Source organism: Anthonomus grandis, chromosome 1 (assembly GCF_022605725.1).
Source record: "Anthonomus grandis grandis chromosome 1, icAntGran1.3, whole genome shotgun sequence".
In the NCBI taxonomy this organism is placed as follows: Eukaryota; Metazoa; Arthropoda; class Insecta; order Coleoptera; family Curculionidae; genus Anthonomus; species Anthonomus grandis.
Window position 1 is genome coordinate 55,167,845 of NC_065546.1, and position 16,819 is coordinate 55,184,663.

Sequence of the window (16,819 nt, forward strand, 5' to 3'; positions counted from 1 at the left end):
TGGCAAAAGTTGCGCAATATAAATGCAATGATTGAATAAATGCAATCTAAAAATTAGAAAAATGCCAAATACTTCCTAATATTCAGGAAAAAGGTGAAATTTGCCAAAATGGTTTTTTATTTTTTTCTGGCGTTATTTGAAAATATAAAATAAAATCATTTATACATTGTTGTAAACACTTTCTCTCATTTACAAGTTAACATCTTTAACTTTTAAATATGACGTTCCTTCTTAAGAGAGTCATAATCAACTTTGTTTCTTCTTGTCGACGCCATGTTGGCTACTTGCAGTTTTAAATAACCCTTTTAATTACTTTTTCAACGAGGTAATTTCTAGTGAGTAGTTGAAATCATCCCTATTAAATATTATATACCTCTCTCTTAAGTTGTATCATTATATTACAACCAGCCAGTTAAAGCTAAATTTGTTCTATATCACTAAAAATAACAGGTGTAGAATTATTTTTGGACAATTGCTAAAGAATATTCAAATTCTTTAAAAACACTAAAGTTTAAAAGAAAATTTTAACTTCCTTTATTTAGAAACATATGGTTTATGGTTGATCATTCTCACATATGCTTACTCGTTGACATATGCTTGATCTATTCGAAGACCAGAATAGATCAAGTGTTACCAATTTTACTAATTTTTAAAGAAAATATATCTCCTTAAAATTCAAGTAATTCATTTCTTATTTAGATTTTATTGCAAACAAAAGCAAATTTGGAAAAATTTACCAAACACTTACCATTTTTTGGACTATGCTGCAAAATATCAACTTGAATATGCGTGCCAGGCAATACATTTGTATCAATTGTATCTACAAATAAAAACTTTCTAAAGACTTGTATTATACTATCTGGTAAATTTAGAGACATTTAAGTACAAGTGCTCAAAATTGACCAGTGCATTCAGTTTTTTGTTTGTTAAATATTAGGATTATTATAAATATATATAATAATATTACGATTTTCGAAACACCGTCAAAGGCTAAAGTATCTAACAGAAAATTGAAAAGTAATCACCCAAAAGTAGTTTTCACTGTATTTTATTACTTAGATCTGTTATAAGTTACTTATTTTATTGGGTATTACGTCACTTATAGCAAAAATCAATTTAGAAAATACTATTAAAAATACATTACTTGTAATAATCAATATTTAACAACTGAAAAAGATTTTAATAAAGATATCTTAATACAAAATAATTATTTTAGTTTGTTAGTTTAATTAGAGTTTGATAATGCACGTATAAAATTGAATCAACCAATTTTTACGACAAGTCTTATTTAAGAAGATTATTTAAGATAAAAAGCATTGCTAAAAAATTTAACATAAGAATTATTTTTAAATCACAAAACACATTACGATATTTATTAAGAAAAACTTAACCTTTCAATTAAAATGAACTTAATAAAAATCTAATATATAAAATTCTTTGTACTTGTGGTAAATTTTACATAGGTGAAACCTGTAGACCATTACCAATAAGAATTAATGAAAATAAATCTTACATAAATAAATATATACCTATAGATGTAAATATAGACCCTATAAATAAAAAGTAATATCCTATAAAAAGCTTCTTTATCCCGCCCAAAAATTTTTGTGATACGTCTTTAACATCTTCTAGTTAGGAAATTAAGTGGCCTGTTAAATTTAAAATATTTGTTTGTTGTAGAACTTTTTTTGAAAAGCGAAGCTTTCTTAAAATAAATAGACATTTCCAAATTTTGCTAAAAAACAAACAAACTTTTTATCCTAAAATGATGAGATCTATCGTCCATTTACATTTGTGCATTAAAAGAATTATCCTGTCTATATGTAAGTAATATATAATAATAATTATAGTTATAATAATATTATAATACTTATTGTCGTAATAGGTAAGGTTTGTCACCAACTTGTAAAAGAGTTTGAAAATATGCAAAAGGGCAAATAGGAATATTTTCAGTAATGCGAGCACGAGAATGAGCATTAAAAGTATACCCACTCATGTACTTTTAATACAACAGTTAAAAAAATCTGCCTCTAGATAATAAAGTGTCAAGTTTAAGTAATATTATAATATTCTTTACTTACCATTTTCCCAATTTATTGATGAAACTTTTGCATCTAAACTCTCAAGGCTTTGAGCTTTACATGAGGTATCAGGCAAAGAAATTGTGTTTCTAGAGGCCGGTTCTATAATTTAGAGTAAATTTATAACACTAATTTGGAAGGAAACAGTAAAATATCAAAAATAATACCTTTCCATGAAATTGGTACAGCTAATTTTAAAAGTCTCTTTCGCTTATTACTTACTGCAATATATATTTTGTCAAAATGTTTCTGGCCAACCACTTTGTTTTTTAATAAATTTTTATCCATAACATATGTTTCCCCATTGCCTATATTTTCTATCCACTGGTTAAGCAACACTGGTTTTAAAATCGGAAATTTGAAAAACTGAGAACATTGTTTTTACATTTTCTTACATTATTGCACCCACGATACGCACACTAATTAATTTTGCCTAAAGGAGCCATTGTCTCACAAACTAAACACATTCACATATATCTATCTATTTGTGATTATGATATCCAAGACAATTTTTTAACAACTACCAAATTGCAATACGGCAAAGTGCAAACACGAACCTGTGCAAAAACTCTCCCACACGACTCAGGGATGATCGACCGCTTACTAATGAGAAGCGACGGACGAAATTATTTTCGCGCATACTGGAGAGAATCGCCATCTATTTTTCACGCATATTTGCGGTCACGCTTTGGCCCATAAGGTTGCGTATCTTCCCAAATATTCAATCAACGATGCTACACTATGCATTTAGGTGTATCATAAAACATTTAATGAAAATAGAATTCTTCAATATTTTATATGTAGCAGATATGCTACATGATGTTTTGTGCAATAAAATCTCGAATAAAATTTTATTTATTTTTATTGTTTTTTATTTTTATTTCTTACTTACGTCTTAATCATTTGTTCGCATGGCCGAAAAGCGGCCGAAAACTGGCAAAAGAATGGCCGAAAAAAAAGTCAAGCGGCCGAGAACTAGCAAAAGGCACATTTTTTATATTTTATTTATACAAAAATACTCTAAATGATCCTTATATTTTGAAATGATAAATTTAAATTAAAGATGCTATAGGCTATTGAGTAAAATATTTTAATATATAAATAATGAAATAGGCTCTTTTTAAAAGTAACCTAAATATCATAATTCAGTTAAGTAGCCGAAAACCAGGCAATTCACCCTACATCGCCTGTTCCAGAAATATACCCAAGCGTCGTTTACAAATCGTCAAAAACTAGGCAATCCGCTATACTCACACGTCAAACGTCAGCGTCGTCAACTTCATTACCGTTATTTAATATATTTTTTGTTGGCAACACTGAAAATGTTCAGAGTGACCAAGTTAAACCACTATAAAAATGGCGGCCACCAGGCAGCGGTAAATTTTCGGTATCGTGGCCAAATGCATTAGCAGTCCAGGTATATTTATTAAGTTCGTGATGGAACCACGTAGATAGCACAGCGCCCTAATGTTTTATTTTAAGAATTACATTAACGGGATTCGTTGATATTTTTTCCTAAATTTTATATCAATTAATGTACTTTTTTTTTATAGTGAAATTGCAACTGTTCCCTAGAACTAGAGAGAATTGACTAAAAACGGCAACAACGCGCGCCGGGACGGTGGAGCGTGAGGGCAGGAGGGGCCGGAATCCGCGACAAAACCTTCGAACGATCGCAGGCGCGAGCCGCGGTGCGCACAGTCCCCGGGCTCTCCTGCTGGCTGGGTCGCGCTCCATCTTGAGTAGTTTCTATTCAAGCCCGTGTACGGTGTGGTCCGAGAGTGTTTTCGTTTTTTAAAGTGCGATTTTAACCCGATGTTTTCATTTTGAAGTGCCGAAAAACTGAAATCAGAAATGTCTTCGAATAACACCGCGAAACAATCGACCACCCAACGTATGATACAAGGTCAGTGCAGGGTTTCCAATTATCATCTAGAACTGCATGATTCCTTTAAACCACCTTCGCGCAGAATTGATTTTTGTACGATCGGTAGACGCCATGGTTGCCGCGTTCCTTATCGCTTCACGCTCCTTCCCCCCTCCCCAATGTTTATTTTCGATTTGTGAATTTTGTTTTTTTGGGGAAATTGTTTGGGTGCGGGTACCCGGTACCGGAGCGACGACGGTCTGGGTGCCCTGCTGATGTATGCGACGCTGTCAAATGGTCGCGTTCTGCGACACGCCGCGACGTTGCCGTTCGTTTTTTTTGGCCCGCTACTGCGGCAATGTTTATTATCGACATAAAACCTTAAAATACATTTTGGCTCCCATTCAACGACGTTTCGTTTGCGGTTTAACCATATTTGAGAAATTTATATGGGCTGTCCTTTGGATTTATTCATGCTTATTAGGTAAATTAGGTGCTGACCTATATAAACACATTCAGCCATTTTAGCAAGTAACAGGTTGGTTTTGTATTGGGATATTTAATCAATTACCGCATACCCTATAAACTTACATTTTCAGATTCTATGTACAGGGTGTCCCGTTGAACTTGTACAACCTTTTAACTGGGGTTAGGTCTTCCTATGGGCTATCGAAACATGTCAATATGACCTTAGTGAAATGTTTACGGTTTTCGAGTTAAAAGCGAATTTTAAATTTTTTTAAAGATTCTGACCAAATTTTTAAAAAATCTGAACTACGCCAATGACAATATCCGTGTAATTTTAATAACTTTGGGCGCGTTTTTAAATTCAGCAGGATTTTTTGATGGATTCCATCAAATGATTGACACATTGACAGCTGCTTGAATGATGACGTAAAACAGCTGATTTCTGATGGAACATTAACTGATGAAAAAATAAACGCTTTTTTAGTTTTTTGTATTGTTGTGTTTTGACTTTTCAGTTGATTTTTAAATTTATTTTTCCTCTTTGTTGTTATGTTTTAATAGGACTTCACGTAAAGTGCCAGGGTGCGAAAAAGTATTACCCCTATGCCCTTGCATCTTGCACTTTGTAAAAAAAATCTTAAATCGAATGAATGCAGTTAAAAGTCAATAATCTTGTTTCTTTTGGTCAAATCAAAAATTATTAAAAAAAATTATAAAATGTCAAAGTCAACATTTTCATCACACCATTCCACCTAAAAAAAATTGAGATGGACCAGTGATCAGCCAATCATTGATGGACCCATCATAATATAATAAAGAAACGTGATCTGATGGAAAGCAAATAATTCAGAAAAGCAAATAGCAAATTTTGCTTAAGTGGTGGATGGACTGCTGAATTTAAAAACGCACCCTTTATAATATTGTCCACTCATGAAATGCCTTAGGAGAGTAATTACTTTTTAAAAGTTCTTCTGTATTGTGGAAATAATATATAGGGATTTCCTAGGATGGTTCTAGTCGACTTTAGGTATCTCCGAATTTTAACATTTTTGAATATGAAATAGTAAGCTAATCTTCTTTGGACTATTTTTAAGCAAAAAAAATTGGAGGATAAATAACATTTTCTTTAATAAAATAATAAAAACAAAAAAAATCATGACCATGTGTACCTATGTACGATATAAACTCGTATTTGAAAATTCGCCGCAAGCGCTTTATGATTTAATGGTAATGAGAGTGAACTGTGAGCCGGTCGGCCTGGGTTCAGATTTCGACTGTGCCAGTTTTACTTTTTTTATTTTTTTGCGACTAAGAATTTTGTAGTTTTGAAAAAATTATTAAATTTAAATGAAATTATACATAAAACATGACCAAAAAGACGAAATTGTTTATAAAACATAAAAAAAAATTATTTTACCTTTTCTTGTAATTAAGTCCCTTTATTTTCGTGTAAAAAAACATACCGAAGACACCCATAATGTATTATTTATTGTTTTGCTACTTTTTAGATTTCGATCCGAATTAAAAATAATATGAAATATAGGCATATTCTATTTAAAATTAAGTCTAAAGAATATTTATTTTCATATAATTAATAACAAAAACAAAATTCCCTTTCACCTTCCTTCATTAATCTTTTTTATTGACGTTTGACATAACGCCGCGAGGTGAAAGCGTTGCCATACATGTTCTTTGATTAAAGAATTTTTTATTTTTTCTAAATGAATGTTTTGTCAAGCGGTTGTAGAATATGGGATGAATGGGGTGGTAATTTAAGAATGATCACCCCATCCTCCCTGGCTGCTCTAATTAATCTTTCATCCACGTGGGACGCGTGACCGTCATATATCAACAAGACTGGTCTTTCTGGGCCAAAGGATTCTAAAAAACTTTTTTTGAAATATTGTAGAAATATATCGGATTCCATCCATCCGTTTGCTGTTGTGGCATACGTTATTCCAGAGAATTCTTCATCACATGGAGCAACCCATTCCTGCCACATATTTTTTGCCTTGAAAACTATTAAGGGTGGCGCCTTAAACCCATCTGCACTAACAGCCATTAAGACCGTCTGTCACTGCCTGCAGTTGTTCTACAAGATGGAGCTCCTCTTTTGCCTACTATTTTTGTCTTGCTTGGATCTAGACAAAAATTGGTTTCATCAAGATTCCATATTTGCCGTGGTTTGTCGTGCAAATTTATGTGTATGTGCAAATGGATCTAAGCATTTCCTTCTAGCAAACTCCACTGATTGGGGTTTTTTAGTGGATAAATTGTGGCGCTTCGAAAAACTTATAAACCAATTAAATGGCGTTTTAAGTTTATTTAGAATGACATACTTTTCAACAATATTAAATACATCTCGTCGAGTTAGTCCCCATCCCCATTTTTCCATTGTTATTAAACATTGAGCAAGCTTTTCTTCTTGTTCGCTGGAAATCGCTGTACTTCTTCCCATCGTTAGCTCTTTACACCTCGATAACCTCTTCGATGATAGCTCAGGGTCATTTGTGGAATGTTATATTTTTTGTGCGCGCCGTATTGAGTTATCAAACCTCTCTCAATTTCATTTAAAGCCCTTTTTAATGTGTCTGTAGTGTATGAAGTTTTTCTACTTGAAGTTCGTTTATAGTTTCTAACCATGTTTGCCTGAAAATAAGGAAACAATATAGGTAATTAATAATGAATTTTGCTAATCATAGGAAAGGGGTAAGTGTGTAGTATGCTACACACTTGCCCGCCTTAATCACTACACAATTGCCCCAATATGTTTTTTTCATGGGGCAACTGTTTGATAAACAAAATATTTAGGTTAGTAGTAAAAAAACTAAAAATATGAATAGATATACAATAATACATACCCCTAATCTCTGTCAAAACTGATATTTTTTTACAAAATAATGTAAAATCTAACTATATTATGCTATTATAATTTAAAATTGAGTCCACAGCCAATCTAACCAACTAAAGTGTCCCATGCAGACAAAATAAAAAAAATACTACTGGGGACATACTGAAGCCACTCACATTTCTGTCAATATAATTGTTTTATTTTTCGTGTGTGTAAATTACAAAGCATGTAATTTATAGGGGTACAAAGCGATGAAAAATCCTATAAATTTACAATTTTACCCCCCAGAAAGTTCCAAAATTGCCTCAATATATATATTTTTTAATTACAGCAAAATCAAGAGCTAAAAAACCTTGTGCAAGCCGGCAATAATTACGTATATTTACCGTATGTAGAAAAATTTTGTATTTTTTCCAATCATCCTCACTTTTTTATCAATATTTTGACCACACTCAACATTCCATGTAAAAATTTTCAAAAAAATCGGTTTTTAGACGTCCCTTTACCGGACCCAAAAACTGCAAAAATTTGACCTAAAAATATCGAAAAAATTAATAACGTCCCTGGGCCATAAAATCCGATAGTTCAAATATTTTTCCAATAAAACATCCTAAAAAATAATAATAAATAAGTTATTCGTGGTTACAACACCATCCAGGGTCAAAGAGTATTTACTATAGATTTATTTCGGGAAACGAAGGTGTTTAAATTACCGAAATCTCCGAAAAGCGTAGGTATTCATTCGTTGTGACCGGTGCACGGATAAAAATAGCCCCGTTTTATTTGTATCAATGTGCCTCTAATATAATACCGGGTGCCTGTGCTCGCGCCTCGATTTAGAACAACACCATTAAAAACTATTAAATTATCCATGTTGTCCCCCGTAATGTTTGCCAAACATTTTCTTGCATGTTTTATACATTAAACCCCAGAAATAGTTTCCCATGCGAAACCAAATAATAACTCGTGTCGCTGCCTTTCTGGGTCGCATTTGATCCGAAAAAGGAAATTGCTGATTGAACTCCGAGAAATCCGCCCCTTAAATCCTAAATAAGACGACGTGCAGGGACGAATAGAAATATTTCTCGAGGATTTTCACTTTTCACATAGACGGCGGCCGCAAATTAAACTTTGATGGCGTGTCTTCCTTTGATTTCGCCGCAAGATAATTTAATAGGGTTCTTTAGTTTGGCGACACTTGACGTTCACACACAACCTGAAAATTTTTATTCATGGATCATATAGGGTACTTGTTTACAAACATGTTAAAAATGTGTACATGTTAAAAAATTGCCTTTAAAGCATGTTTAATGCTTGGAAGGAAAAGTTTGAACATTCTATAAATAAAACAGGAGGAAAGTACGAAAAACTGAAATAGTTGTTATAAAAAGCAACAAAATAAAATACAACATAAACATTTAATGAAAAGACAAACTTAGAAGTTAGTTTAGAAGAGAAACAACTAGGGCATCATGAGACCATGACATTCACAAAACACCTAACATATAAATAAACAAAGCTTACAAAAAAAGTTTCTTAAATAATAGAACCCCTGGTGGGTGGGTGGTGCGTCCCCGCTGTTATTATATTATTAGAATTTTAAATTTTTTTTGTTACCAATTTAATGGGTTTCTGAATAATCACGAGCCAGTTTATTATTGCAAGAAAATTGTATTATTTTATGTTTTTATGGCTCCGATGCTTTTTGCATTAAATTTTATTTTGCGCGAGTTAAATTAATTTAAAACTTATATATTACACCATAGCTCTGACTTTCTTGATTCCCTGATTACTCCTATTTAATTATCCCCTTTGACACAACCTACTATCGCTGCGAGTATTTTTTTTTAAATTTATTTATTCATTCAAAAAAATAATACATCTTAAACCAAATATATGTATATTATACACAATGGAGCATAGCTCTATGTGTGTATTAGGGTATCTAATTACTTTAATATATATCTATTTTTTACAATATAACAAATTTTAATAATTTTTTCACAAAACGTATCACTTTAATAATTATAATACAATAGAACTATCAATAAATATGTTTATATATTAAAAATAACATTATTAACAATCAACCAATTGTTGGCACTGTATATAAAAGGCTTCTTTGACATTTTGTAAGTCTTGCATTTGGGACCACTGCCATGTTTACCTGCCGTGTTGAGAGTCCCTGATTATTAAAGTTTAGATTTATTTTTGTTTTTGGGATAAACCTAACTTTAGACTTAATATAAATCTGGTTTACTGTTAACACTTCAGCATCTTTAAATAATTGAATTTATTTTTATTATAAATGATCTTTAGTAAGTGTTTTTGAGTAATACTCAATGGCTCTAATACATATGTATTGATAAGAAGCCCCCCATTCCAAGATGGAATAGTTAAGTATAGACTCAACAGTAGCAGAATACACCATTTTTAGAGTTTTTAACTTCATAAACTTGCGCAACTGACAGAACTTGTAAATTAATTTCCTGATTTTGTTTGATATATACTGAACATGTGCCTGCCATTTTAGGTTAGAGTTCAGTATCACTCCAAGGTACTTGTATTCATCAACAGAAATAATTTCAAGTTGGCATTGGCACTGAGCAATATCTTGGCATTCATACTGATTTCAACTTTTAACTTTGTGACTTGGGATGAATTAATCTTGCCAACTGAAAAGTTCAGGAAAACTGACTTTCTGGCATTGAGTGTTAAACAATGCTTGTCAAACCCGGCTTTTATATGTTTAAGTGCAGTTTTAGCTTTAATTTTTGCTTCAAGCCAAGTCTTGCCTGTACAATCAGTGCTGTGTCATCAGCAAAACATACTAACTGTCCCTGCTCCTCTTTAATTATCCCAAATAACCCATTTACATAAATTGTAATTAGTACCGGGCCGAGCAACGTCCCCTGTGGCACACCATATAATGTTTATACACGCGCATGAACCTATTCTGCGTACCTACACATAAGAGGGTCAAGAAGGTGAGAATATGGACTGGCTGAGTAAGGATTTGAGTTTGAGCAGTGCAGTAAAGTATATAGATCGAACAATACCGGTACCAAGATGTACCCAAAGATTATTTAAGGTCTTATTCCCCTTCGAATAAAATTCGAATACACATTACATGTTAGGTTAGGTTAGGTTTATTGTGAGTGGGGCACCCTGTGTCTCTCCACTGCGTCCTCAGGCCTATTGTGGCTCATTCCTAGATATTGATACTTCTCCAATCACGTCCGCCCTCTTTAAGACTTCGATAATTTGACTAAAAGAAGCATTCTTAATGTCTTCCGTCTTAGGTAAGGCATAGCCGAAGATGGCCTGCCTGATTCTCTCTATTGCCGGACATCTGCATAGGATGTGCTCTGCAGTCTCATCTTCCTCCATGCATTCGGCGAGTTCTGCCAAACCAATCCTATATTCATGTGATGAAGCAGTCTGCAGTGGCCGGTATACATTCCTATTAGGGCTTTTAGGTGCTTTCTGTTGAGTTCCCTTATGGTATCTGTTACCTCCCTTGTATGAAAGCCTTCGCATGGTTGTATCCTGGTAATCCCTCACAGTAGCTCTTTGCTTTGTTGTGCACCCGGTTTGAGATTGTGTGTTTTGCCGTATTGTAGGCAATTAGTAGTGCTGGTTCTGGACCTATCAGGTTGGATTCGGCTCCTTTTTTGGCTAGTTTGTCAGCCGCCTCATTTCCTGTAAGCCCAGCATATCCCGGAATCCATGTTTGAGTTTGTTTTTGCAGCTCCATATTGCTCTAGATGTGCAGGTATGGAATTCTGCGCTTTTAGAGACGCCTGACTGTCACTATAGATTTTGATTGTTCTGTTTTCTGTTTCTGTTGGCATGTACTTCCGCCTGAAAAATTGACGAGTGTTTCCCAAGGCAGATAGATCTTTTTGTCCTTGAGTTAGTGCAGTATATTCCAGCTCCTACTCCAAAATTGGTTTTGGAGACCTCTGAATATACTTGGATGTCCGCTTTCTCTAGTTCTATCAGTTCCTGATCCCAGTCCACTCGGTCTGATATGTTGACCGAGTAGGAACTCATGTTTAGGGTTTTTCTTGGCATTAGGTCTGATGGCATGGCTAGTGAATGCACACTTTGTCAACCAGTTCAGTTGATTGTTTACCGAGATGCTATTTATGACATGGTGCAGCCTGTAAGTAGTTCTTCAATTCAATTCAACTCAATATATTACAGTAATTAACCAATTTACAAAATAAATATAAGTATAAAAAATATTCAACAAAATAACCGATGTTATATCGCAATACTCCACTTTAAGTATTAGTACTATGATTAAATATTTAGCATAAAAAACAGATAACACGTAACATCAATAAAATCAAATAAAATATAAGGGCAACAATGGTTTAAAACAGAGTAACTACAATAGAAAAGAAGACACACTTTAAGCAAAGTCAAGATATAAAATTATATTGCACTTAAGCAGATTTTAAAATTCGTTGAAGTGAACTCAGAGAACAATGAAACAAATCTATACTGACACTATTTAAGTTAATCATCATTCTATCCATTGCACAGTTTTCACCATACAGTGTACGATGTTGTTCAAGGTAGAATAATCTAGTCTGTCTGAGCATTGTGGTCGGAGGAACATTTAAATTAAGCTGACACAACAACTCAGGAGACTGTATTACATTGTTAAGAATCTTGTATGTTGTGACAATATCAGAGTTTTTACGCCGAGTCTCCAACTTTTGAATGTTCAGCAATCTATACATTTCATTGTAATTAATATCAATACAAGAATTATTAAGCTTGTAAGCAATGTATCTTATGAATTTGCGTTGAACTTTTTCTAGACACATTATATATTTAGCATAAACACATGAATTCGACTCACAGTTGACTGCGAACCAATGAAAAATACAAAAGTTTGATGGAATCAATACTGCTGAAATCATGAGTGTGCCTCTTAATAAAACCCAACATTTTGTAAGCTTTATTATACAGGTTTTCAATATTTTTTGAAAAAGTTAGTCTGCAATCAAAAAGCACCCCAAGATCACGTATCTCTGATACCTTCTCAATAATCGAACCCATTAGATGGTATTGATGGAATGGTGGACTAAAACTCTTGGTAAATTGAATATATTTGCATTTTTTAATAATTTTAACTTATTTTTTTTAACGTTTTTATCCTGTCATCCCTTTATATCCTGGAAACTGCATCTTTAATGTTACCAAGAATAGATCTAGTTCCCAAAACTATCAACCAGCAAGAGTGACTCGGTGAATTAATTAAGCCATTCCAACAAGAGAATCGATTAGGAGATCTTATGGCGGTATAAAGATTTTTAATCATCTCTCGGATTCAATAAAATCCGTATAAAGCAGTAAAGAAATAGCCTAAAAAACCATTACTTGGTAAAACATACTACAACCTAAATGTATTCTTTGGGGTTCATTTTTAGCACTTCGGGTGTTATTGTATTTGTCTGTGTCTCTTATACACGCTGTTCTTGTTTTTTTCTTTATTTGCTTTTAGGATGAACCTAATATAAATGATCTGATATAAACAAATTTAACAAAATTTCACAAAATACACAGAAAAATGCACCACACAAAGAGGAACGCAAAAAAATTCAACAAACGTTCTCAGGTTTTACTCCCTGGATCTGCCGCTCTGGATCCGTCCCTGCCACGATCGGCTTATTGCCGCATATAAACAATCATTACGCCGCCATTTTCAAATATTGAAATTTCAGGTTATGTTCACCTAATTCACGTACCTACGCAAACTTCTGATTATTTAATCTATTTAGCGGTTTTTTTTTACAGCACTTACAGGCGACTAAATATAGTATTATTGGCCGATAACAAACGCTTACCGTCAGAAAAATGTATGTTCAATGTGTTCGGCCTTGAACTCGCATAGTAATGTACATATAAACAAACAAAACGGTAACGCGCCAATGCTCGTTCCTCTTAATAATTAAATTTTATATTAGTGTGTCGATACCTAAGGAAAAAATTTGTGCGATTAGGAGGATAATATTATCGGGACTAAATAGCCGTTTTTACTGTATAAGAGCCTGAACATTAAAGAAAAAACCATTGGGAATCTATCGATTTTAAGAGCAAAGCTTGTAATTTAAAGTCTTTTCTTGAATTTTATCGGGGAATAAAAGTCGAGAGAGGGTTATTAATCATTTAAAAACTTTTAAGTTTCTAAGCTATTGTTTGAGAATCGGGTATATAAGTTTGCTTGGATAAAGTTACAGAGCGAGAGAGTTTTTCTGGAGTATCAGCCGTGTTTCTTAGGGACGAATATCATTGTTAAGTAATTTTTTAATTTGCTATTGCATTTCTGTTACGTCCCGGATTTCTTTGAAATGTCATAGTAGGAGCCCTACAGACAAGAGAAGTCAATTTATTACAATCTTGTGTGATTCATGGTTCTGAGATGGGTATTTATGCAGAAAAATGCTCTTAAAAAATCAGTGATTCCCTTCCCCCTTCCTCAACGACACGAATATATACTTCGTGGACAATTTACAAATATATGTATATAAATGAAAATATATTGTTCGCCTTGACATTCTGTGCTAAAATCAAATAAAATATTTACAATATTTGCATATATTGTTTATATTGAATTCCCTACAAAATATTTTATAAAAATATGTTTGTTTGCCAGGCAAGAATTTTGTTTGTTTACTGTACAGTTTTTATTGTGCTTTAAAGTCGAGATAAAAAAAGGATCATAAAAACAACTGAGACAAAATTAAAGCTACTTAAAAACAAACTGGTTTTAGTATTGGGTGAGAAACTGTGCAGTTGTGAGGCTTTTATTTAAAATAATATGCCGCGTGGTGTGCATTATTTGCTGCATCTAAAATAAAAAATTATTGATGTTATTATTTATCTGGGAAAAAGCAAGTATGGATATCAACTACATTTGGAGATCGAAACGCCGTTGTATCAAAAACTATTAAAAATTACCGAATTCGAGATAGGGTTACGACCCCTTAAGCGTGGTGGTCAACCAAGAAAAACTCGACAGGCACCTTTGTTGTAAAACAATGATATTATTACAGTAGCGACCGAAAACCCGAAGATCTGTTATCGCGGCTGATGCTGGATGAGTATAGGAGTAAGTTCCAATGTGTCGAAGTTCAAAAATAAGACTGGTACAAGAGGTAGTTCAAGTATTAAATGCTTTCAGTGTGGTGGAAATCATTTTAAAAGAAATTGCCCTCAACCAACCTGTCACTTTTGTAAGAAGCCAGGGCACTTAATGTAGAAATGTTGGTTTAAGAAGCAATAGGACATGCGGATGCTACTCAGGATAAGGTCAATCAGAGGTCAGCTGACCAGGCACTAATATCCGAATGTGGTGTGGACATTATGGCGATAATTGGATCAAAGGATGTTAAACGTGGTTGGTGGACGGACAGTGGCGCAACCGAGCATATGTGCTATGATGAAGACCAGTTCACAGAAATGAAAACTTTGGTAGTAACAAGAAAAGCAAGAGTTGGTGATGGTAACTTTATAGAAGTAAAAGGAGAGGGAAAAGTGCAAGTTTTGGCTTTCAATGGAAGCAGTTTGGTAAGAACAGACTTACTTAATGTATTATTTGTTCCAGATCTAGCAGTAAATTTTTTCTCTTTGAGTATATCACTAGACAAAGGCTTTAAAGTACACTCAGATAAAAGCAAGTGTGTAATCATAGACCAAGAAGGGAAAATAAGAGCCATTGCAAAGAGAAAGGGTAAATTATTTAGAATGGAGTTTAAAATAGAAAGTTTAGAATTTGATCATTGTAATGCTGTTATGAGCTGGACAAATGGCATCAAAGGATGGCCCATATCCTTTGCATAAGAGAAAAGCTAATATTGAGTTTCAGAATGAAAAGCAGCCATTTTGTAGTGAGTGTTTGTCTGGAAAACAACACATATCGTCATTCGCAGAAAGCCATAGCATAGCTCAAATGCCTTGTGAGCTGATGATGACATGCAGGTTGGTGTGGACCATTCGAGGTTACATCTTTAGGAGGGGCTAAGTAGGTATTTGCTAAATTTGAAGAATGATTTTTTAAATTATAGGAAAGTTAATTTTTTGCACAGCAAATTAGAAACTTTGAAAAAAATTGACAGTTTCTTAAATTGGGCAGAAAATATGACACAAAAGAAAGTGAAGATATTGCGGACAGATAATGGTTTGGAATTTGTCAATGAGAAGGTTAAGTAAGAGTATCTGTGAAAACAAAGGAATTATGCATCAGAAGACAATATGTCCATTTACTCCAGAACAAATTGGGAGAGCGGTACGTGATAATTGAACCATATTAGACTTGGTAAGAACTATGCTTCATTCTTCGGGTTTTAATAGCACTAGGCTGGCATCAATTTCATACATTGGTTTAACTACATAACAATTAAAGTTTTATTATATTGCTTACATCCCCTTTTAAAGCTATTTATATTATTACAGCTCTTTACACAATCCGGCAACTCATTGAATTGTTTTTAAACCTTTAAAATGTAAACTATTTTGACCTGCACCAGTATTTATCCTGTCTATGTAAAATTTTTTTTTGATCTTGTATTGTATTGATGAATGTCACTAGCAAACTTACAGTTTTCTACCAAATGACTTGGAACTAAGTGGTGTAACATTTTATAAATAAATATCATTGTGTTATAAATAACGGTCTGTCTTACACTCAACACATTGGCGCAGTTCAACATTTCTGTCCTCCTTGTATAACGACTGCAACCAAGAATAATTCTTAACGCCCTATTTTGTTTTTTTTTTGTAGTAAATCGATTTCGGAGTTATTCATTAAAAATAAAAGAGTTGAACAAAAGCAAAGATGAGAAGCAATTATTGTCTTGTATACAGTTAATTTGTCCACACACAGACGATTTAAAAGATTGTTTTTTATTGCTATTTTGTTTGTTATGTAGTTATAGTAAATATTCTGAGAACGTTAGATTTTCATCACTTATACAACCTAAGTATTTAAACTTGATCGCTAATTAACACCTCATGTTTATATTAGTATATTTATTGTTTATAATCATGGATTTTGTCTTTTGAATGTAAAGCTGTAGATCATTCTTGTTTAACCACTGATATATGTTTTAAATTTTCTATTATTTCTGCTGCACCGTCCCCAATACAATAAATAATTGTGTCATCCGCAAAAAGTTGAATTTTACACTTACGAACTATCTTTACAATGCCATTTATGTACAATATAAACAAAGAGGGGACCAAGACTGTCCCCTGTGGTACACCATACACTGTTTCCTTGCGTCATTCAATGCTTTTTTCCAATTGAAAAGAATTGTTTGTAAAGCACTTTCACATGATTTTTTTTTCTGAAACCCGCCTGGTAAACACTTAATATATTATTTTCTTCTATATAGTTTACAATTTCTTCATTCACGCACACCTCGAGTAGCTTTTAATAGGGTGGGACCATGTTTATACATCAAAATTCCTCACGTTTGTTTGTCCCACTTATTTTCTCAATTGGAACAGTGGTTAGCTTCCAGTTTTTCGGAA

General features: G+C 33.2%; 1 protein-coding gene and 1 long non-coding RNA gene across 10 annotated transcripts in view; one reads left to right on the top strand and one right to left on the bottom strand.

Annotated features, from left to right (window-relative positions):
* On the bottom strand, positions 1 to 3,629 carry LOC126745821 (uncharacterized). Its single transcript, XR_007663697.1, has 3 exons — positions 2,249 to 3,629; positions 2,082 to 2,183; positions 1 to 820 (listed from the first exon to the last, which is right to left on the bottom strand). It is a non-coding gene; the product is annotated as an uncharacterized LOC126745821 (long non-coding RNA).
* A 153-nt stretch (positions 3,630 to 3,782) lies between these two features.
* The window catches only part of LOC126745680 (serine/threonine-protein phosphatase 2B catalytic subunit 2-like), a 227,631-nt gene continuing 214,594 nt past the window's right edge, over positions 3,783 to 16,819 (top strand). For all 9 annotated transcript variants that reach the window (XM_050453648.1, XM_050453653.1, XM_050453677.1 and 6 more), the window contains exon 1: positions 3,783 to 3,987. In XM_050453648.1, the coding sequence (XP_050309605.1) occupies positions 3,936 to 3,987 (52 nt within the window). In that variant the 5' untranslated portion in view covers positions 3,783 to 3,935. The remainder of the gene's footprint in view (positions 3,988 to 16,819) is intronic.